This window comes from Eutrigla gurnardus (genome assembly GCF_963514095.1).
Source record: "Eutrigla gurnardus genome assembly, chromosome: 11".
Taxonomy (NCBI): Eukaryota; Metazoa; Chordata; class Actinopteri; order Perciformes; family Triglidae; genus Eutrigla; species Eutrigla gurnardus.
The window spans coordinates 26,380,801-26,403,801 of NC_139925.1; the positions used below are offsets into that span (position 1 = coordinate 26,380,801).

The following is a 23,001-nucleotide window of genomic DNA, read 5'->3' on the forward strand; positions in this document are numbered from 1 at the left end:
CACACCGAACTATTTCTTTGTCATGTTGAAAGTAGAACAAGATCAGCCGTTATTTGCTCATTGCAGAGACACTCATTGTTCTACTTGTCGGTCCATTGTTTTTTGTAACATATTCAAACTTCAAACAACCAAACTGCAGTATAGACTTTGACCTTGAGAGAGCACTGGCAAACTAATTTTTCTCCTGTAAAATGTCCATTTCAACACCTACTGTATGTCGTTGAAATTTGGCCAACTAGCCGAAGAAATTAGGAAATCAAATGCAGTTTCTACATCCTAAAATTCTTGTTTTTAAGGTCGATTCCTTTTTGCTAATTTATTGGCCATTTGGTGGCAAAAAGTCTGAAGTGTGTATGCTATTTGAAAGGGTAGCTCCAGAGGGATTAAAGGCCTAACCCTGGCCCTATATAGTGGCCATCCGTATATGAAAGAAAATAAATGTTGATGGTCCCCACTTACTTATAACAGTGATGTTAAAAAAAGGGGTTTGCTCTCTCATTTCACAAGATAACGATTGCTCAATGGGCCCTACGGCTGTGAGGTGTGAAGTAGTAACATTTCCCATTAGGTTTGGAAAACTTTCTCCACCCCTCTTTTGCTACTTCAGCTCAAGTGCAGCAGTCCCCTGGCTTGGCATGCAACAGCAGTGCGGGTCACCCTACAGCCTGTTCAGCTGCCAGAGCCCTTTGTGTACAAAGATGTTAATTGGTCCTAATCCGCCACTAGAAGCTGTTTTGGTAGCCTGACCTCGCACCCTGAAGGACACCTTGGTGTGAAATACTAAAGAGCCCATTCAAGTGCCAGAGAAAAGAGGCACAGAGCATTCCAACACAATTCAATTTCCCTGCTGAAAGGGGGGGGACTGGAGGGGAGGCGGGGGGGTCAGAGCTGGGATGGAGATGGGGCGCATCATCATTCCGACGATAAATGAGTGCTACAAAGCAGAGGCTGCTGTGATGTGCTGCCTCACAATCACGTCTTCGCCTCTACTTCAAGGGATTCCCACAGCCCCACTGGACATGGGAATGCTAATTGCCTCAAACCTACAACCAGCCCCCCCCCCACCCTTTCAGCCGGGAAATTGAATTGTGTTGGAAATAAAAATTACTTTTAGAACTCAATCTCATTCTACAGCCTTTCTATGTTGCCACTGTCCCATTGATAGTTGATGGATTAAGGGACCAGTACACTAAATAAAAGCTGTACTATGACAATCAACCCAAAAGACTGTAAGAAGCGGATGTAGTCATGGTGACATCACTTATTTGTTCGGGGACTACGGTTTTAAAGTCTTGAACTGACCAGTGATGGAAGTGACCATATTTAGACTGTAGAGGAGCGACGGGTGGATCTAATGAACAAAAGCAGCAGAGCGGCACCCTTACTGGATTCTTGTGTGAAGCCATTACTAAAGTTAGCTTGTAACTGCAAAGTGCCGGTGCAGTAGGGACCTGTCAATCACCAGGTAGCCCCGCCCCTAAAGCATTTCTGGTCTGTTGGACTCTAAGGGCTCGCCCACATACCAAAACAATCTTTTTTTCTCCATTTTCCCTTGGCATCGTTTCAAGAAAATCTGCATCCAGACGAATCCACTGAAAACGACTCAGCACGCTGTAGTACATATTCCAGACCCTTATGTGGCGCTGTTTCTGCTACAAAAATACACCAAAAACGCAGAAGAAGAGATGGAGCATGGGGAGGTGAACACGTTGCTTGACCGGATGTTTGCCGTTGCTGTGGCAACAAGTGCAAGCTACGGCTACTATCCACCCAACCACCCGATCAATAAAACATGACAATTTGGCCCATATAAATAAAACCAACAATAACCATCAGCCATCCCCCTAAGGACCTTAACAAGACGTTAGAGTAATAAATGTGTACATTCATGGGAAGTAAGCTAGCATAAATGCTGGTTGTTAGTTAGCATATTGCCCCCTTCTCTCGGCTCCGTTTTTTTCCATAGAGTGGCCCTAATACGCCGTCGTAAAGGCGAGCAGAATATCTGCTGCAGCACAATCACGAGCACGTAGGCCGCCATTGCTTGTTGTTTTGAGATGTCGCGGGTCAGGCTAGAGGGTCGGTCGAGGGGCGATGATGACGTATGCATTTTTCGCCATCATCACGAAAACAAACATGAAACGGAGGGGCAGTGTTTTTTGTTTTTTTTCCACCCTGGGCATGGTTTCAAAAAGTGCATTTTCAGGCATTGAAAACGAAGAATCCGTGTGGAGTTCGGCCCAAACGCACAAGACTTCTACGTTTACACACAAAAAAACGTTTCTGTGTGGACGGGTTCCTAAATGGAGCTAATGTACTAAATGAAGATCATGCTGGATTGAAGAAGATTTAAATCTAGAGACTGAGGTCATAAACTCATGTTTACAATGTTTACTGAGATAATACATCGAGAGAAGTAGGACCATTTTCTCATTGACTTCTATACAATCAGACTTGTTTTTGCCTGATGGCCAGTAGAGAGAATGCAATGCTTTTAAGACTATGCAGCATTGGTTTCAAATCTCAGAACTATAAGTTGCCGCCTAAGTCAACCACAGCAACCAAGTAATAAACCCAACATTGTATTTTCCGTCTAAACCTAACGTTGGTTTTGTGTGCCTGTGGCAACACTCCCGGTAAAAAGATGTACCGAAACTCCGAAAACCTCATGTAGCAACAAAAATTCCACTGTTGTCACCTGGACATAATTGTCACATACAACCACCATCAGTGCTTCCCCACAGAATCAGATTCTATTTGTGGTGCTAGCCTCCCTGGGGGGCTTTCTTAAATCAATTATTAAATAATACCACTGTATATAAAGGTGCTCCACTGTATATTTTAATTGGCAAGTACTTTGTGACAAATAACTGAAAAAAATATATCCAGTGAGTGCTCCAAGTGACGGCTCCACAGCCTACTTGTAGTAAAGTTTGATTTTATTGGGGAATTCAGCCAGCCATCTTTTCTGTGGGGAAAACAATCCTTCCTGCAAATGAGCATTGAGTGTGCACGGAGAGGAGGGGCTATTCACGGAGAGGAGGGGCTATTTACAATGAGGAGGGGCAATTCACAGAGAGGAGGGGCTATTCATGGAGAGGAGGGGCTGTTCATGGAGAGGAGACAGAGAGAAAGCAGGGGAGAGGGGCTGATGGGCTGCATGCAGCTCTACAATTAATTAAAGGTTCCATATTATGAAAAACAGGTTTTCTCTGGTCTCTACACCTATAAACTGGTCCTCCCTGAGCCTGTCAACTCCCAGGATGAGGTTAACAAGCGACTCCTGCATGGTCTCTGCAGCCCCCCTATTGGTACAACGGCTCTCCTACAGGCTGTTCAGAGTCAGCTCCCGTCGTTACGAAACAAAGGGAGTCATTTGCATAGACCGAACTCCTCTGATGATAGGAGATATCCGAGAGGGGGCGTTCATCACCGAGGTGAAGTTCGGTGTGTCCTGCGGTGAGACAGCAGTGAGATAGCGGTGTTTCACAATGCCGTCGCTCACAGCTAGATACGCAGATTGCTCTGTTGTTGGTTGTACAAATCAACATAAGTGCTTATATTCTGTCCCAGCTACAGAAGAACAGAAGAGACGGTGGTTGTGTTTCATTTTAATGACAATGTGCCAGCTACGGTCCGTGTTAGCTTGTATGTGTGTGCTAACCACTTCACACCGGACTGCTTCAGTAACGAGGGAGACAGAGTTCATTAGCATTTAAAGGTGCAGGCACAGAAACAGCCTATTCTCAGCAGAGCTCATTTGAGCAACTTTTAGACAGCTGAAATTCAGGACCACGGATGGGTTTGGGGCAATGCATATCAAAAACAGTGTTGTTGGAACTCTGACAGCTGTATGGAATTGAGGAAAAACAGTATAATATGGCAGCTTTAAGATTTTAACCATTTTAAATAGTTAGAAAAATAAAATCAATGTGGCGGTCAATGTTGATATTCTGGTGGGCCACCATAAATAAATCAATGTATGGGGAAACACTGGTGTGTGTGTGTGTGTGTGTACATCTCAGTTGAACTAAAAGTATTTCCAAAATAATTTCGGCAAGCTTTTAATCATACCAACGGCTTTATGAAGAAATTCTCAAATTTGCATTCTATTGAACACAAATCACATGTTCTGTTTACGAAAACAAAGGGCCAGATGGCTGCCTGAAGCTAAAAAAAGTACCAACGCTAACATACCATTTCTGAAGAAGACTGAGTGGCTTGAAGGATGTGATAAACATATTGGTGCATACACTATTACAATAAGAACGATATGGATGTATAGACTATAATCAATTGCGAGGACATTTTTAGGGTTAATTAGCACTCACTTTATGGATAACTCCAATATGTATTTATTTATTTTTTTGACCAATATGTTGCTCTAACCTGAAAAACAACTTGAGTGATGGGGATTCCATCAAGTTTATCTTTGCGCTACACTAATTCTTGTTTTAGCTGCAAACATTAATATAAAACAATTATTTGCAAACTTGGATATCTCTGTGTTGATTACATACATCAGAATATGAATCAGAGAAAATAAAAGTATTTTAGGTAAAAACACTCCGATATCATCAGCAAGTAAAAGAGTCAATACAGTTTGGAAGACAGAGGCAAGGTTATATAACTGAGTAAAAGAAGGCGGCCAAAGATCAAAGCTTGTGGGACTCCATACAAGATGCTGGCTTTATGAGAAGAACACTTCTGAAACATACCCTTTTCTATTCCTTAAGTACTCATGTAATCATTAAAAGGAATACAACTTAATGGCTAGTCAATTTAATGATTAATTATATTTAAAATTTTAGATGAATCCATAAAAATGTATACTGTGTATCTACTATGACACTGTACAGGATGTAAAGATGTAAGGAGAGACAGCTACCTTGCTCAACCTTAATTAAAAGCTTATTATTAATAAGCTCCCCAAATGACTTTAAAACCAACTATGTCAAAGCTCTGGCCTGGAATCAAACTTTAGGGATTCTATTAGCAGGGCCCCTCCTCCAGGTTAAGAGACTATGTAAAATTATGCTGAAAGCTGCTACAGTGATGGTCACATAGGACTTCAGCACCCAGCCCTGGTGGCAACCTCCAGTTCTGAAAAGCCAACGCTAAAGTACCTCAAACTTGTATTCTCTCTACTGGCCACCAGGGTGCAACTCCTCCGATTGTAAGAAGTCTGATTGTATAGAAGTCTATGAGGAAAAGGCCCAGACTTCTCTTGCTCCTCCACAGTCCAAATATGGTCACTTCCTTAACTGGTTGCAAGAAATCCAAGAAGGTGACGGCTAAAATGCCTATGTTGAGGCTTCAAAACGGTAGTCCACAAACCACCTGTCCACAGAAGTCGTCAGTGTTAGTATCTCTGAGGGGGTTTGACATGACATGACATGACTATGCAGTAAAATCCTGATAATCAAATTCATCTGTCAATGTATGATTAACTGCAAAAAAAACCTCCAGGAGCGACCCCCGCTGTTACTCCCATCCTGTGATCCTCTCATAAGCTGTGTGCCAATCTAGAGGCTGCATACTTCGGTGGCTGCATTTGAAGACCGAATGCATCCCAGCGGCTGAGACAAGGCTCCCCTATTTTAATAAAATGCGGCCTTCTTTTCAGGATCCAACTGATGGAGCCTTCACTTATGCCAACATTCATTGCATGCCCGTGACTATTTGATTTTAAAAGGAATGAGGAGCAGGAGATGTGGCAGCATATTTGGTTTTCCAACTCACTCAAATGTCTTGTCAATCACAGCTGGTTGCTAGGCGACAGGAGTGGCACAGTTTGGGGGCTGGAACAGCTGGTGAATCAAACAGGCAATCCTCTGTAGCCTTGGTGTGCAATGCATGAGTGTTTGAGAGAGAGCAAGAGTGGCAGAGAGAAGAAGAGGATGGAAGGTGACACACGCACGCACGCACGCACAGTGCCGCTGCTGAGTAAAACATTCAGCATTATTACACAGAAGACTGTGGCGTTATCACAGAAAGGAGAGTCAAAAATATGTGATTGTACCGTTTATAAAGAACTTTACTTTGTGACGTAACGCTGCAGTGGTGTCTCTTTTAACATCCTGGTACACGACTCTTCAACAAGCGAAGTTGCTGTGCATCATATACATTTTGTCCACCGGCCGCCTCGCGGCGGCTCCGTTAGTTTATAAATAAACAATATTATGTTGATCACTTGTCATTATTGCTGGACAAGTTGGATTTAGTGCAGTGATGCCGTCGGCACAGGTTGCTGATGTTTTTAATTTTCCAGAACGTGTCATAAAAAGGACAAATTAGGACCGCAAATCGGCCCAACTCTACTTCACACAGCAGTGCTGCAGACAGACAGCCACACAGCTGCATCTCTCACAAGCAGCTGAACACACACGGCTGACTGAAGAAGGAAAGTCCTGCTGCTGGAGGGCCTTCGCTACCAGTGTTAGTAGAAAATAAACAAAGCAAAAGTGCCGTTTGGAAGTATTTAGCAATTTCCAATACATAGACCAATGTGTGGCGCAGCGCCACCGAATCAACACCGAGCACCATGAATTGATTCTGTTTTTTTTTTTTATATACTCTGTGTGTGTGTGTGTGTGTGTGTGTGTGTGTGTGTGTGTGTATATATATATAAAAAATATTGTTCCGTTCATTCATCGCCGCATGGCACTCTTTCTCCCCATCATCACACCAGTGTTTCCCATACGTTGATTTAGAGTTTAACCTGCATTAGGGATGCAAACAATTAATCGATTATCGATTAATTGTCGATAAGAAATTACTCGATTAAAATAAATTAATTGCAATTAATTGCGTTTTGAACCCGTAATTCCCCGCCAGTCCACGTGAGGGCGCGCTTGACGCCAGACGTACTTGACGCACATGCGCAAACACAAGCGAAGCAGGGCTCTGACGACAACAAGACGAGCAGAGTTTCCCACAAATTGACGAGACTATGGCGCACCGCTCAATGTTCGCCCAAAATTATTTTGATTCTGCTTCTGCAGCGCTTATTGTAAGGGGAAATCCTCGCGGCTGGTTTGGCTCATCAACGTTCTGTTTTCCCCCGTCGCCATGGCAAGGCGTCCCCCGCGCCGACCCCCCTCAGCTGGCCAGTTTGACGTCGCGTATAGCCCCGTTCACATACGTCGCTACTCCCCCGTCACTCGCTTTGTCGCTGAAGTCTACTCGCTCTCAAAAAAAAATTATCACTGCCGCCGACGGCTAGTTCAAGCGACAACTCTCTGTGGAACTCTCTGTTGACGTCAACTGTCAATCATCTCTATTCTACATTCCGATTGGTACTCGCTTCACTCGCATCGCAGAAAGTTGAAGTTATTTTATCTCTGTCCCCGCCCACATCGCATCGCCTGTCCTGGACACATTCCGCTAGAACACATTCACATTCATTGACAGCTGTCGCTCAGAGATGGGCGAGTGACGAAGTATGTGAACGAGATCAAAACCAAAACACCAAGGAAGGCTGAGGAACATTCACCCACTTATATTATTAGTATTATTAATAATAATGATAGTCATAATAAACTAATAGTATAGGCTCAGCACTGTGTTTTAGTCATTTTTGTTTTCATCTTTTCTTGAATGCTTAAACTCTCAACCCCATTTAGTATGTCAACATTTGTTTCAGTACCAGCAGTTTGGAAGAAATTGGTCAGTAATTGATATGTCATATTTTGGTTCTCAAAATTCCCCAAATTGATGCATTAAAATTAAATTATTCAAAATATGATTTGCATTTTTCTTCATATCATAAGGAAGATAGCATTTTATGTTACGTATACAGTATTCAGAGGGAAATTCAGCTTCTCAGAAGAATTGCCGCTTATCAATTAATCGATCATCGATCGATAAGATGAAACAACTATCGATTAATGAATTACTCGATAATTTGCATCCCTAACCTGCATGGAATAATTTCATTTCCACAGAAATCCCTGAGCTGAGAAAATGACAGTTTAAGGCACTTCAGCCTTGGCTTCACTTAGCATTCTCCCTACATTACTTTAATTTGTGGTAAACTAGCATACCTGAATTTTGGTAGCACAGCAATAATTAATGAATTAACCAGCAATGCCACGGATGACAACGCCCTTATATAAAGTGTATGAGAGAAACGCTGGTTGTGTTCCACTCCGAATAGTGCTCTTTGTTTTTGAATATTTAAGGTATGTCTTCAGGTTGTGATGTCGCTCGAAGAGATAGACCTGGTAAATGTCAGGCGTACAAGTGTGACCAATAACAATGTTGCACAGGTGTTTGGTCGTTTGTGCAAATCGGTGGGCAAGAAATTATTTTAAAATGAGGTTAAATATATGAAAAAAATTAGAAACGTTTCATATTAAAAGTGTATACTGTATCGTCAACTATAGTAAAGGGTGTTGTGGAAAAATGAATCTGCCCAATAAAGATCAACAACCAGGATCAGCTTTTTCTCCGAGGTTTATTTCACTAAGTATTCTCATCTGCAGAGGAGGGACTGGTCACCCCTGCCTTCTGATGCAAAGGTTCAGAATCAGCAGGAACGACCCTGAGTCCAACAACAATCTCCCTTTTAAGGAGGAGGAACCAAAGGACGAATCATGTCCTATCTTACAAAGACAAGATGTACAGGCAAGGTCAAGATTCACAAACACAGGCGTCATAATCCTGAAATTATCTTATGTCAATGTGGCACTCATGTTCATATCATCTACAAACAGGCATTCATTTTCGTCATAGCATAACAGTCAGATGAGGAGATGCGGATCGACGTCTGGCCTGACAAATATTCTGATTATAAAGTACAAACATCCAAAATTCCCATTACAAGGGCAGCAAAACTTTCTCCCCTTTGGAGAGCTTTGGTGGATACTGAATATTAAAACTAAAAGCAGACACAAGAAACCAAAATGTTTAAATGAATAGAACAATAGTTTTTGTATAAGGAGGCAACAGAAAAATTGTATTGCTTTGTGTCCTTGTGCCACTTTATATGTGAGCACACAAAAAAGGCTGAACCACTTAGAGACCTTTCCCAACATTGGGCTCACTGCACAGATTTAATCATCACTGCTGCTTTGGAAATTACTTAAAGTGTCATGGGGATTTTTTTTTCAGACAATACACACTTCTCCAAATGACCCAACTATTCTTAAGATGAAGAATGTCAGGAAATTAATGATGAGTGGTCAGCAAAACAAGTGTGCCGTTCATGTGGATTGGTTTCTGTTCATGCAACAGACCGAAATGGTGTCAAATCCTTAGCCTACATTTTAATGTTCTTTCATGAAAAGAATGGCAAACGCCCACGGGAGAGTCTTCTCTCCTGACAAGCTAGCTGCTTAAGCCTAATTAGAACGTGGATTATAGAATTGTTACGAAAATAACATAGATTTTATAGAAATTACTTTCATGCTGACAGATGAGACATTTGTTTATCGTGACTACATTATTACCATTAATTAAATCTTCACAAAGAAGTATAGTGCCTTGCTCTATGTCTTTTATAGAACTAAATGACAGAATGCACTACTAAAACAAAGACCAGCCATTTCGTGGGCTAATAGCTTTTGTCGCATTTGACATGAGAGAGACAAAGGCCTCTGATAAGAAAAGACTTGGTCTGATGAGAAATCTCTTTATTTGTTTATTTTCCTGCTCTGTCTCACAGTGGCTCTTCAGTAGCTGCCTCTCTGAGAGCGTCTCTAAGTCAATAACATGGTGATCTTATGAACTGTTTGATGCCTGGCAAATGGCTGTGCAAAGTCTCTGATTTCCTACACTACACACCAAGGTTACGGTCTGCTTTAACCTAACAGGGACAAGGTAAATTGGGAGGCCATGTGTCAGCTTCATTCTAGCTATATACTCTTTTACACAGTGAATTAAAACCGTTAGCAGCATCTCAATGTCTGCTTGTTACACGTTCCTACGTCAGAATCCATATTCCAACACTCAAGCTTCAAAGAATTCAGACAGCATCATTCAGGTGTTACAGTTTCAACGGTGACCGAGTTAACTGGTGACTTTCAGCTCATAGTACCTTCAGTGAATGGTTGGTGTAGATAATACACAGATGTATTTAAAATAGATTCAAGTCTTTTTCCAGGACAACTACATTTATGTTGGCATTTTCAACAGCTGCCATCACTACGAGCAACCACAGAGGCATTCAGCCAAGAGGCACCACTTAACATGGTGACTGATTACACCCAAACACCGGTGAAACAGCTTCGGATAAGTGGAGGGAAAAAAATGGACGGCTGACTACCACTGGACTGATTGTAAAACTCACTAACATCTATGTCATAGTGTTTAACGTTCTGTTTACAACCACAGAAACACAATACATCACAAGCTTTCACCTTCTCTACCGCTCTCTCACAAAACACACAAATAGTGAGCAACATTGGGTTTTCATCTCTAATTATTTCAATCTTAAATCATTTTACATAAATTGAGTTAACAAATGTCTCCTGTGTCTGTGGTCCCCCAGAGGTCTACGATAGTAGCTCACATTAGTCCAGAGACCAGACCAAACTATGTAGAGAAACCAGAGACTGTCTGTGGTCCCCCAGAGGTCTACGATAGTAGCTCACATTAGTCCAGAGACCAGACCAAACTATGTGGAGAAACCAAAGACTGTCTGTGGTCCCCCAGAGGTCTACGATAGTAGCTCACATTAGTCCAGAGACCAGACCAGACTATGTGGAGAAACCAGAGACTGTCTGTGGTCCCCCAGAGGTCTACGATAGTAGCTCACATTAGTCCAGAGACCAGACCAGACTATGTGGAGAAACCAAAGACTGTCTGTGGTCCCCCAGAGGTCTAGATAGTAGCTCACATTAGTCCAGAGACCAGACCAGACTATGTGGAGAGACCAAAGACTGTCTGTGGTCCCCCAGAGGTCTACGATAGTAGCTCACATTAGTCCAGAGACCAGACCAGACTATGTGGAGAAACCAGAGACTGTCTGTGGTCCCCCAGAGGTCTACGATAGTAGCTCACATTAGTCCAGAGACCAGACCAAACTATGTGGAGAAACCAGAGACTGTTTGTGTCTAGATTACCTTATTTGGAGTGTTGATGGAGGAGCTATAATGTTAGCATAGCCTAGCACCCATCAACCCACTCTTCTTACTTCAGATTTTTTACTGATCACAATCATTAAGGAGTTTTTTCAGCAAGTATTGCCATTAAATCACAGCTAAAATAGTTTATTTGGGGTTCATCCAGCTGTAGTAAACCAGCTAATGGGTGTCTTGCTAGATTCAGTGAATACAGCTTGGTGAAATGCACCGAGCACCTCTGCATTAACTTAGGTTCATTTTTCCTTCAATATGATTCACATTCCCTACAAAGGGGATGTTACCACTAAAACAGGAACAGGACAACCTCACACTGGACAGACAAATAAGTTCAAAATGTGCAACCGTCTGAATAATTTACTGTGCACTGTCAGCTAGACTGTTTACATGCTACTTCTGCTAACATGCAAATGTTGATCAGTGGTGTTTACCATTATAAAACAGCCTACTGAGAATGTGACTACTTTATTGTTATTAACTCCATCATTGATTTATCATTGAGTGATAAATAGGAGAAAACTGATATGAAATGAGCTGCAGAGACCAGAATTCAGGATCAGTGCAGTCAATCTGTTTAACTGCTGCGTTTTGCATCAAAGTGCATCTTCAATGATGGCAAATTAATTATTTTTACATTCCTATTCTGACGAGACTAGATATTGTTACTTCTCAAGATATCGTCCATTTCAACTAGTTGCCACCACAATGCACACACAACTGCAGCGATGTAAACGTGACGTCAGCTCCAAAAAGGTCTCTAAAGCAAAACCTGCAGACCGAGGTATGAGTATTTACGACTCTCCCATACAAAAGCAGTAGGGTCATTCCGTGCCAACTCAGCCAACCATGTACATGACACCTCTCAGATTTTGCTGAAAAGTGGTGAAAATATGCCTTATGTTACCAAACAAAGGAATCTGGAGTTTCAGGTCAATATCTCAAATGGTTTGCCCGTGGCGTCCATTTGAATTTCAAGTCCCACACCCCTTTTTGACACATTGGAATTTCGCAGTTCATTTGTTGGCATTTTTGGAGGCCCATAACTTCTGTTCTAATAGTGATAGAAGGCTGAAAATTGCTCTGTTAGTTCATTGTAATGTGTACTTCGTAATTCTACAGGCAGAATCAACATTCCTTACTGTTTGGGTGAGAGGTGGGTCACCAAAGTCCAATTTCTTTTTGACGGCCAAAATTATTTTTCACTTTTTGGGTGCTCCTAGCACCACGATGAATGATCATATTTATTCTAAACAGGATTATTTGTTGTATTTGGGACCTTTGCTCTTGCCAAAATGAATTTGAAGGGTATGGTACCACTGGTGGGGGTTTTATGGGGGTCCAAAAACCCTCCCAGGCAGAGGTGACTCTTTTGGAACCCCATATTTGGACCCCCAAATGACCACGTGGGCACTTGATGATCCTAATGGGATTTATACCAGATAAAGATACATATTTGTCCTTTCAATTAAATAAAACCTTCGACTATGAAGCTCCTTAATATGAATTTCATTCATCAAAATGCACCATTTTTTACCTTTTTTTTTTCCAGAAGTCTGGAATGTAGTTCAGTGAGAATTTAGTGATGATAAAGCATGAAAATAGTGGAAATAACTTAGTATTATGCTCAGTGATGGCAAACCATTAAATATTTAGACTGCTGGCCATTCATTTCCTGAAAATCACAAATGAACCCCTTATCCCCGATGAAAGAGACCCGCCTGTGACAAGCGACTTGCAGCACGAGCAAGTGTGCAGGCCACTGATGCAAACCACATTCTGACACCAATGGAGATGTTTCAATGGGCAAAAGAAAACATTAAGAACATTACATTCTTCTTTGTTAGTGCAGAAAATATTAAAAAACACAAGGAAACATACAAATTGGAGAGACGTTACGCTGTGTTGATGCAGGACAACAATCAGATTCAGAACACTTGGATACAGAACCCGGACGGAGAACACTCGCAGTCATTCAACATTGTTGAACGTTCAGATGAACATGGTGAAGTTTTTGTGAAATTCATCTATGGATAACTATTATCCAAGAAATTGTGGAAGCAGTTAACATAATTTTGTCATGGTCCTTTTGGTCACGTTTGTATTGGCAAGTGTTCTGAATCTGATTGTTGTCCTGCATCGACATCCGTGAATATTGTATCCTGTGATATTCTTTTCATCCGTATCTTATCTTTGTAAATTGGTATAAAGCAATGATGCGATCGTGTTCCACTGATCGTTTTGGCCGAGAAGAATGTAATGTTCTTAATGTTTTCTTTTGCCCATTGAAACATCTCCATTGGTGTCAGAATGTGGTTTGCATCAGTGGCCTGCACACTTGCTCGTGCTGCAAGTCGCTTGTCACAGGCGGATCTCTTTCATCGGGGATAAGGGGTTAATTTGTGATTTTCAGGAAATGAATGGCCAGCAGTCTTAATATTTAATAGTTTGCCATCACTGAGCATAATACTAAGTTATTTCCACTATTTTCATGCTTTATCATCACTAAATTCTCACTGATCTATTCCAGACTTCTGGAAAAAAAAAAGTCAAAAATGGTGCATTTTGACGAATGAAATTCATATTAAGGAGCTTCATAGTCAAAGGTTTTATTTCATTAAAAGAAAGAACAAATATGTATCTTTATCTGGTATAAATCCCATTAGGATCATCAAGTGCCCACGTGGTCATTTGGGGGTCCAAATATGGGGTTCCAAAAGAGTCACCTCAGCATGGGAGGGTTTTTGGACCCCCATAAAACCCCCACCAGTGGTACCATACCCTTCAAATTCATTTTGGCAAGAGCAAAGGTCCCAAATACAACAAATAATCCTGTTTAGAATAAATATGATCATTCATCGTGGTGCTAGGAGCACCCAAAATGTGAAAAATAATTTTGGCCGTCAAAAAAGAATTGGACTTTGGTGACCCACCTCTCACCCAAACAGTAAGGAATGTTGATTCTGCCTGTAAAATTACGAAGTACACATTACAATGAACTAACAGAGCAATTTTCAGCCTCCACTATTAGAACAGAAGTTATGGGCCTCCAAAAATGCCAACAAATGAAATGCGAAATTCCAATGTGTCAGAAAGGGGTGTGGCACTTGAAATTCAAATGGACGCCACGGGCAAACCATTTGAGATATTGACCTGAAACTTCAGATTCCCTCGTTTGGTGACATAAGGCATATTTTCACCGCTTTTCAGCTAAATCTGAGAGGTGTCATGTACATGATACCCCGATTTTGGCTGTTTTCACATGGAATGACCCAGTATGAAGAGACACTGGAAAACAACTCTCCTACAGCCACCAGCAGCATCTCAAAAACATGCTTAACATGTTGTAAATGCAGCATTTGCAGTATTTGTGGAGCTCATATAAAGTTTCTTAACACTTACTTGAGATAATCATTAGGCTGTGAAGTGCTGCCTCAACATCAGAATGGACCACTGCTGCTTAGTAATGCGTTTGATGAGAGAAAGAAGGCGAGCCATTCAGCAAATAAGGGGAATTTCAGATGTAGGATGCTTAGATGTTTTTATGGTTTTATCACATGTTGCATGCTCTCTGCCTAACTCTCAGATGCCAGAGCTCCATTAAGTCATTTCCTTCTAGTATGCTAAGAGGCTTTTAGTCCGCGCTTGCCTCTCTGACACTTACACAAAGGAAAAAGCACCATGGCTCAAAGTCAGAGTAAAGACTCAACATGGGGTTCACAGAGCAAAGCGCCAAACACTGACATTAGTGAAACTTGATGTTTTGATCATGTAATCACCACGGCCTTAAAATGAAAAAAATGTAAAAAAAAATAAAAAAAAGACCACCACATGAACACCATCAATCACAGTAGACAGCGCTACATAAAGTATGCCTTTGTTTAGTTTGAGTAGGAAAACAATTATTTGATCATTCTCTTTACAGAATATGTTGAAAGCATTCCCTCAGCAGCACAATAGACCTGAAACTTTGACTCATAACTAATGTCTGTCCGTCCATCCATCTTCTACCGCTTATCCTGTATTCACGGTCGTGGGGGCCTGGAGACGATCCACGCTCTCATAACAAATGTGATTCACTCAACTAATTCAGCAGTATCAGGATGCTGCTCATGAATTAGGGGTGGGAATCACAGAGTGTTATGTGTTACGATATCACAATATGTTGCCTATGATAATAATTAGGGATGCAAATGATCGAGTAACTTATTAATCGATAGTTTGATCTTATCAATCGATGATCGATTAATTGATAAGTGGCAATTCTTCTGAGAAGCTGAATTTCCCTCTGAATAGGTTCTATCTACTGTATACGCAACATAAAATGCTGTCTTCCCTATGATATAAAGAAAAAATGCAAATCATATTTTGAATAATTTCATTTTAATGCATCAATTTGGTGAATTTTGAGAACCAAAATATGACAATTTCCTGACCAATTCCTTACAAACTGCTGGTTCTGATCCAAATGTTGACATACTAAATGGGGTTGAGAGTTTAAGCATTCAAGAAAAGATGAAAACAAAAATGACTAAAACACAGTGCTGAGCCTTTAAACTATTAGTTTATTATAACTATTATTATTATTATTATTATTATTATTATTAGTGGGTGAATATTCCTCAGCCTTCCTTGGTGTTTTGGTTTTGACTGAAGCCTCGTTCACATACGTCGTCACTCGCCCATCTCTGAGCGACAACTGTCGATGAATGTGAATGTGTTCTAGCGGAATGTGGTCAGGACAGGCGATGCGATGTGTGCGATCGGAGATAAAAAAAATTTTACTTTCTGCGATGCGAGTACCAAGCAAGTACCAATCACGATGTAGAATAGAGATGATTGACAGTTGACGTCAACAGAGAGTTCCACAGTTGCCGCTTGAACTAGCCGCCGGCGGCAGTAATTTATTTTTTTGCCAGCGAGTAGAATTCAGCGAGAAAGCGGGTGAAGGGCGAGTAGCGACGTATGTGAATGGGGCTATACGCGCATGCACTGTCCAACTCGCCAGCTGAGGGGGGGAGCAGCGTGGGGGAAGCTTGCCATGGCAACGGGGGAAAACAGAACATGGATTCCCCCTTATAATAAGCGCTGCTGCCCCCTTGTTTAGACCTATCATTAGAGCCGCTAGTTAAGTCCATTTGCCTTGATAAAATAATTTTGGGCGAACATCGAGACTATGGCGGCCTAAATTAGACTATGGCGGCCTAAATTAGACTATGGCGCGCTATGTGTCTCGTCAGTGTGGGAAACACCACTTCTTGATTGATTTGTTGTTGTCGTCAGAGCCCTGCCTCGCTTGTGTTACCGCATGTGCGTCAAGTAGCCTACGTCTCACGTCAAGCGCACCCTCACGTGGACTGGCGGGGAATTACGGGTTCAAAACGCAATCGAGTAATTTCTTATCGACAATTAATCGATAATAGATTAATTGTTTGCATCCCTAATAATAATATTATGATACTGAGATACTCCTGTAAGCCATGGTGACATATTCCTCAGTGGTGTGGTTAGAAGCTTTGGGTGGCATGGTTGGTCATCAAGGCATGCTAGGCCCAAAGTTCAGCAGGATAGAGTCAGCAATCTCCACAAGAATGCCAATAATGTCCATAATTTTGCTGGAGAGAGTTAGTGAGACTTTTTTTTACACTTTGCTTGAACAAAAAAAGCTTCAAAACTTGTGTTCAGATCATAGTTAATTCTTCAAACAGAGGACTTATGATCTGTCAAAGCAAGTCTATGATCTCAAGGTGAGTCTAGAAATAACTCAAAAAGGAATTTGATGATTTTAAAATCTTATGTAAACCTTGGTCCAAGAACTGTAGGGAAACCAGGACAGACTTCGACACAATTTGCAAAAGCCTGATTTCAATCCATGACAAGACAGAATATCTGCAGGGCCAGTCAAGATGCCAAAATATTGTTGTAAATGGCATTAAAGACTCTGGGAAAGAAAAGGTGTCTGAATCTAAAGAAAAAGTGAGAAAACTACTCAGTGAAAAACTACAACTGGATCATTTGAAAATAGAGCTGGATTGGGCGCACAGGACTGGGAAGCCAATGGCAAGTTTGTGGCAAGGACAAACTTGTTGTTCTGGATAAGGCATCTTCATTACTGAGGACTTCCCTGAAACCGTCCAGCAAAGAAGGAAAGACCTACTCCCAGCAATGAAGGCAGCGCGAGAGAGAGGTGAGATTGCATATTTGAGATACAACAAACTTATTGTCACTCCACCCACCCAAAACCCACCACAATAAAGGAAAGTCAACGCTCAGAGTTTGGCTCATTAGTCTCCACCTTTTAGACATTTTATACAGTATTTTGATTACTTTACTATATACCTACAGCACATTATTCCTTACACACACTATTGACTACAACAAATCTGATTTTGAAGGCCAGATTTTTAAGCCCTTTGATTCCTCTACTATTGACTTTTACAACTTTGATGTTGATCCGGACCTACATTTTTTTTTTCATCATTTGATGCCTCTAACCTTTGTAGTTTTTATCATGACACTCAGTTTAATGACTTGTGTGTTTCTATGCCTCCTAATATATTCTCTACTTTTCATCTGAATATAAGAAGTCTTTTGAACTATGACAAATTCATTCATTATTTATCTTCACTTAAACATGATTTTTCTGTTATTGCTTTATCAGAAACATGACTTACAGAGGACTCTAGAGACATTTTTAAATGACCTAAATACAATTCGGTTCACTACGTAAGAGAATAGATCTGGAAGCGGAGTATCTCTGTGTATCAATGGTGACTATGAATTTAAGGTTAGGGATGATCTCTCTCTCTAAAGTCTGATGGGGCTGAGGTGGAATCTGTTATTATAGAGCTCTCTGGTGTCTCTGGTGGAAAGAATGTTGTTGTTGGTGTTATTTATCGCCCACCTGACTGTATCATCAAAGATTTTAATGAAAGTTTGTCAAATTTTCTTGATCTGATAAACAATGAGGATAAACTCTGGTAGATTTTAGGAGATTTCAATATAAATCTCTTTATATTATATTTGATTTTCTCAATATTCTTTATTCTAGTTACTTTTCCCCCTCTTATTCATAAATCTACACGAGTTAAAGAAGGAATTAAATCTGGGGGTCTTGTATTTAGACTTGTCAGACCATTTTCCCATATTCCAGTACTTTTGATATAGCTCAAAAATGCAATGATTTTTTGGTTAATATTGGTTATGAATTAGCTAATAAAATATCTGCATGTCATGGTAATCCACTGGATTTTATTCCCAGATATTTTCCTATTATTATTGATGAACTAAAAACATCTTCAGCTGGTCATGACAATATTACTGAATTCCTTGTCAAACAGGTGAAACAGACAATTCTGCAGGCACTTGCTCACATATTTTCCTCTGTCTTTGAAAACAGGCATTGTGCCAATGTTACACTACGTACTAATAGTTAAAAAATGATTTCTCTTACAGAAGACAGTTTGTTTGCGTTAAGGGTTGCTATTCAGACAAAGCCAGACTACTCTGTGGGGTTCCGCAGGGATCCATTCTGGAACCATTACTATTCCTTATCTAGATTAATGATTTGTCTAATGTCTAATATAATTTCTCCAATAATGTTTGCAAATGATACAACTCTAGTTCTCTCTCATTCAAAGTTCAGTTCACTGATTAAGGATGCTAATGTTGGTTTAACTGCCTACGCTACATGGTTCAGATTAAATAAATTATCTTTGAATATAAAAAAATCTAACTTTATCATTTTCAGTGGCAGAAAAAGAATATTCTAAGGATTTATCTAAAATTACAGTCAAATCTGTTGAGATGCCTCAAGTGTCATCTACAAGATTCTTGGGAATTATTGTTGATGAGAGTTTGAGTTGGAGAGAGCAAACTGATTAGTAGAAAAAATAAATCTATTGGTATAATAAGGAGGATCAGTCATCTTGTCACCACAAACCGTCTCCTTACTCTTTATTGAATTTATCTGTCTTTTATATTGTAATATAGTTTGGGCAAGTACCTTTCCTACTACTCTACAAAATCTTGGCTCTCCAGAAACGTTTTGTTAGAATTGCAACACGATCAGAGTCACACATTTCATCTGCTCCATTATTTAAAAAACAGCAAATTCTTACTATGCAATAGGGATGGGCGATATGGACTAAAAAATGTATCACGATCATTTCTGGCATTTATCCCGGTAACGATAAAAGTGACGATAAAAAAGTGAAGTTGACGGTGTCGCTTTTGCTGCATCTGTGCGCATTTTCTGGCTCTCGTCATATTCTGGTTTGTGCTGGTGTTTGAGGTGGTGGAACAAATTGGTGGTGTTACTACCCTTTGCAATCACCATTTTTTTACAAACTCTGCATATAACAGTGTTTTGCTCCATGTCAGACTTATAATAACCAAACCAGTTCCAGATAATCGAGCTGGAGCCTCGTTTAGCAACGAGCACCTCGCTCTCAGCTCCGCCTTCCGCCACGTTTGTTATTGTTCTTCACGTGAGCCGAGAGATCAGGTCTACAGGCAGGAGGCAGGTGCCTGTCACGTGAGTTGGGCTGCGAGTGCGTGGTCGCATACAACGTCATCAAACGAGAGTAAATCTGAATACAATAAAGTTGGGGGGAAAAAGTCATCAACCGGAATTTATCGTTATTACCGCGAGATGACAAATTCTTACCGTGTGGACATTTTTTGACGGTATATCGCAAACGGTAAAATATCGCCCATTCCTACTATGCAACATCAATATTTCTCAAATATGTGGGTTTTTTTTATAAGATACATTCAAGTGAAGGGAATATTCCTGAGCAGTACAAGACTTACTTTAAAGCAAATTCACAGGTCCGTTCCTACTCAACTCGTACATCTTCAGATTTTCATCCTCCTAAATTTCTTACTTGCAGGTCCATTTACAATAAGATTTAGGGGTACTAAAATATGGAATGGCTTTTCCCATTTGGCAAAAAACTGTTCCTCTATAAAATGCTATAAAGTCGATACTTAAAAGATAATTTAACTGTTTTGTAATGCTCAAGGAATTAAAAAATTAGGTGTATGCAACAATACTCACTCGCTTGCGCTCGCTCACGCACACACTTTGCTTTTATATTGATGTTATTATTTTGTTGTCGTATGTAATTTCTCTTTATTAGCTTGTTATCACTTTTATGTAGACATATGATTTTTTTGTATGTTTATTTTGTGTTTCTTTCCAACATTGTGAAATTTTAACATTATTTAGGTGGAGGCTTCAAATAAGCCCTCTGGGTTTTCTGCCTCTCCCTGCACTGTATGTTATTTGTATTCTTTGTGTATTTTTTTTAAATTGTGCAAACAAATAAATAAATAGCACAACAGCGAAACTATAGATATTACAGTTTCTACAAGACCTGGTCTACAGTTCACAGAAGTGAATTATGCTGTGTTCACACCAAATAAAAAGCTAATTATTTTTGTGTCGCAATTGCATAGCAAGTCAATGAAAGAATATGCGTACAACATTTCATACTCTGAAATTTTTTCAACCTGTGGGAGAATTTCATGTGACGCTGTGTTGTGAGAGCCTATCAGCATTCTCCTGTCTACGATAGTAGCTCACATTAGTCCAGAGACCAGACCAGACTATGTGGAGAAACCAGAGACAGTCTGTGGTCCGCCAGAGGTCTAGATAATAGCTCACATTGGTCCAGAGACCAGACCAGACTATGTGGAGAAACCAGAGACTGTCTGTGGTACAAACAACAAGTTTGCTGCCGTATTTATGGATAAGACGTTAGGAAACAAGCATTTTAAACGTTTCCTTCGTGAAGTAAGCTCCACCTCCTCTCCAGCTTGTCTCGCTAGAGAGATGCGGAAAAACCCCCACAAATGATCCAAATTGAACAAAATGACAAAAAATTGCTTTGTGGTCAGTGTGAACACACCATGACAATTATTTAGTTAACCATGGACATTTCAAGCAAAATAATACCTATTTATTTTGGAATATACGAGAAATGTTATGGCAAACAAAAAAAATCCAAATAACTTATCAGCAGAAGGAAAACTAATTCAAGAGCATGCAACACTACTCATATCACACTGTATACTCTATGGTAGAGCAGTAGGAGGAACCCGCAGGTTTCCTGGTCGACGCCACTGCAGCGCTCATGTGATCATGATCACATGAGCAATCATCCCATCTGTCACCAGTCTATTGAAACTAGCAACATTTCGAAGAATCCCCATTTATTATAACACAACATCGCAACAAAACAGCATTATGAATGTTAAAAGGCAGTAGAGCCTGCGTTACATGCTACACATTAAATACAAGCACACTGACCGGTGTCTTTTTCATTCGTGTGGCGACCATCGGTCAGCTGACTCTGCGGTGTTGGCTAATCCACTGAGCTAGCGACACTTAGCCAGCTGCGTCATATTTTAGTAACGCTGAGATTGCACGCAGTTGAGAGAATTGTGTATTTGCTCCCATATGATTAAACAACGTATAGTTCCACTATGCTTATTATGCTAATGAACACAGTTGAGTTTACGTGTAGCTTACATGTTAAAGGTGACTCTGCGCTGAACTAGCCACCGTTACCTACAGCTAGCATGCTAGCTTAGCTGGTTTGCTCTTTGACACGAATGACATACATGTAGCTAGTTTCATGAATACAACATGGCATGCATGGTGATGGCGACACGGTACTAACTTGCAACCGTAACCCACATTTACTTGCCAGCGAAAAAAGATCTTATTTAACATCGTGACTCGCACGTTTAGCTTCATAGTTAGCTAGCCAGCCTCACTGGGGAAACCCACTCTTACGTGAAAAGCCGTGGCTAAGGATTTACACGTTCTTCTTGGCCATAAACACACGGTTTGCATACATTTACACAGTCCCAACACCGGAAAAAAATATTCAAAATATTTAGAAATTAGGTATTTATTGGAACGAAAGCGGTCATCCAACTGCGACTTGGCTGATCCAGGACCGTGGTACTAATCAATACATGTCCGTCCGAGATAAAAGCTCCGCTTACTTCGATTGAAACGTAACAATATCCTTGTTATTATGTCGGTGTATTTAACTACGAAGACTATTCTGATATTCTAACAAGAGTGTCGTTTGCCTCACTGTTCTCGTGAATGCAGGACACAACAACCTTGTTAGCCACTAGCTACAGCTGGAGCTAGCTACCTCCAGCAGCTTACGTTACGTACTTAGCCTGGGTTGGGAGATGTAGTTTCTGGTCACAGCCTGGGTGTGTGTCCTCGCAGCTGCTGCCATGCCGTTGAAGTCCATCGCCCTGTTTGCCACCAATGTTGCCATCGTTGGATGAAGAAAGCTGGTCGACGTGCTAGTCTAGCTGGTGCTCGAGATCATAAATGACAGCAGAGCGCTGGTCATGTGACACGGAGGAACCGGAAGTTTGATGGAGAGGCGAAGGGACCGACGGGTGCGCGCATGACCAACAATATGGTACGTCGGCCTTTGCTATTACTTTTTAATCAAAACGCGTTGCCAAAGCATTGTGTGTAACTATAACATCTCACAATATAATACAAATACAACCACTTACTTTTAAGATAAGATAAGGTACATTAAGATAACATAGTCCTTCATTATTTCCACGGCTGTGAAATGAACAATATTAAAGCAGCAATGAGGATAGTGCACAATAACAGAACAAATAGGAATACGATTTATTATCCCAGTAAATATTGTAAACATGAGTTTATAAACTCAATCTGTAGTTTCAAGTACAGCACCATGTTCATTTAGTAAATGTTCCAGGCATGTGTGTTTCCTGATCCACACACACACACCTTCCACTTCTTACTGGGTCATTCCGTGCCAACTCAGCCACCCATGTACATGACACCTCTCAGATTTTGCTGAAAATATGCCTTATGTTACCAAACAAAGGAATCTGAAGTTTC

General features: G+C 40.7%; 1 protein-coding gene across 1 annotated transcript in view; it reads right to left on the minus strand.

Moving 5' to 3' along the window:
* Positions 1 to 22,466, minus strand: part of atp6v1ba (ATPase, H+ transporting, lysosomal, V1 subunit B, member a) — a 48,597-nt gene extending 26,131 nt beyond the window's left edge. Inside the window, exon 1 of the mRNA XM_084021657.1 lies at positions 22,282 to 22,466. Coding sequence (XP_083877783.1) covers positions 22,282 to 22,390 — 109 coding nt within the window. The 5' untranslated portion in view covers positions 22,391 to 22,466. The remainder of the gene's footprint in view (positions 1 to 22,281) is intronic.
* Positions 22,467 to 23,001: the final 535 nt, after the last annotated feature.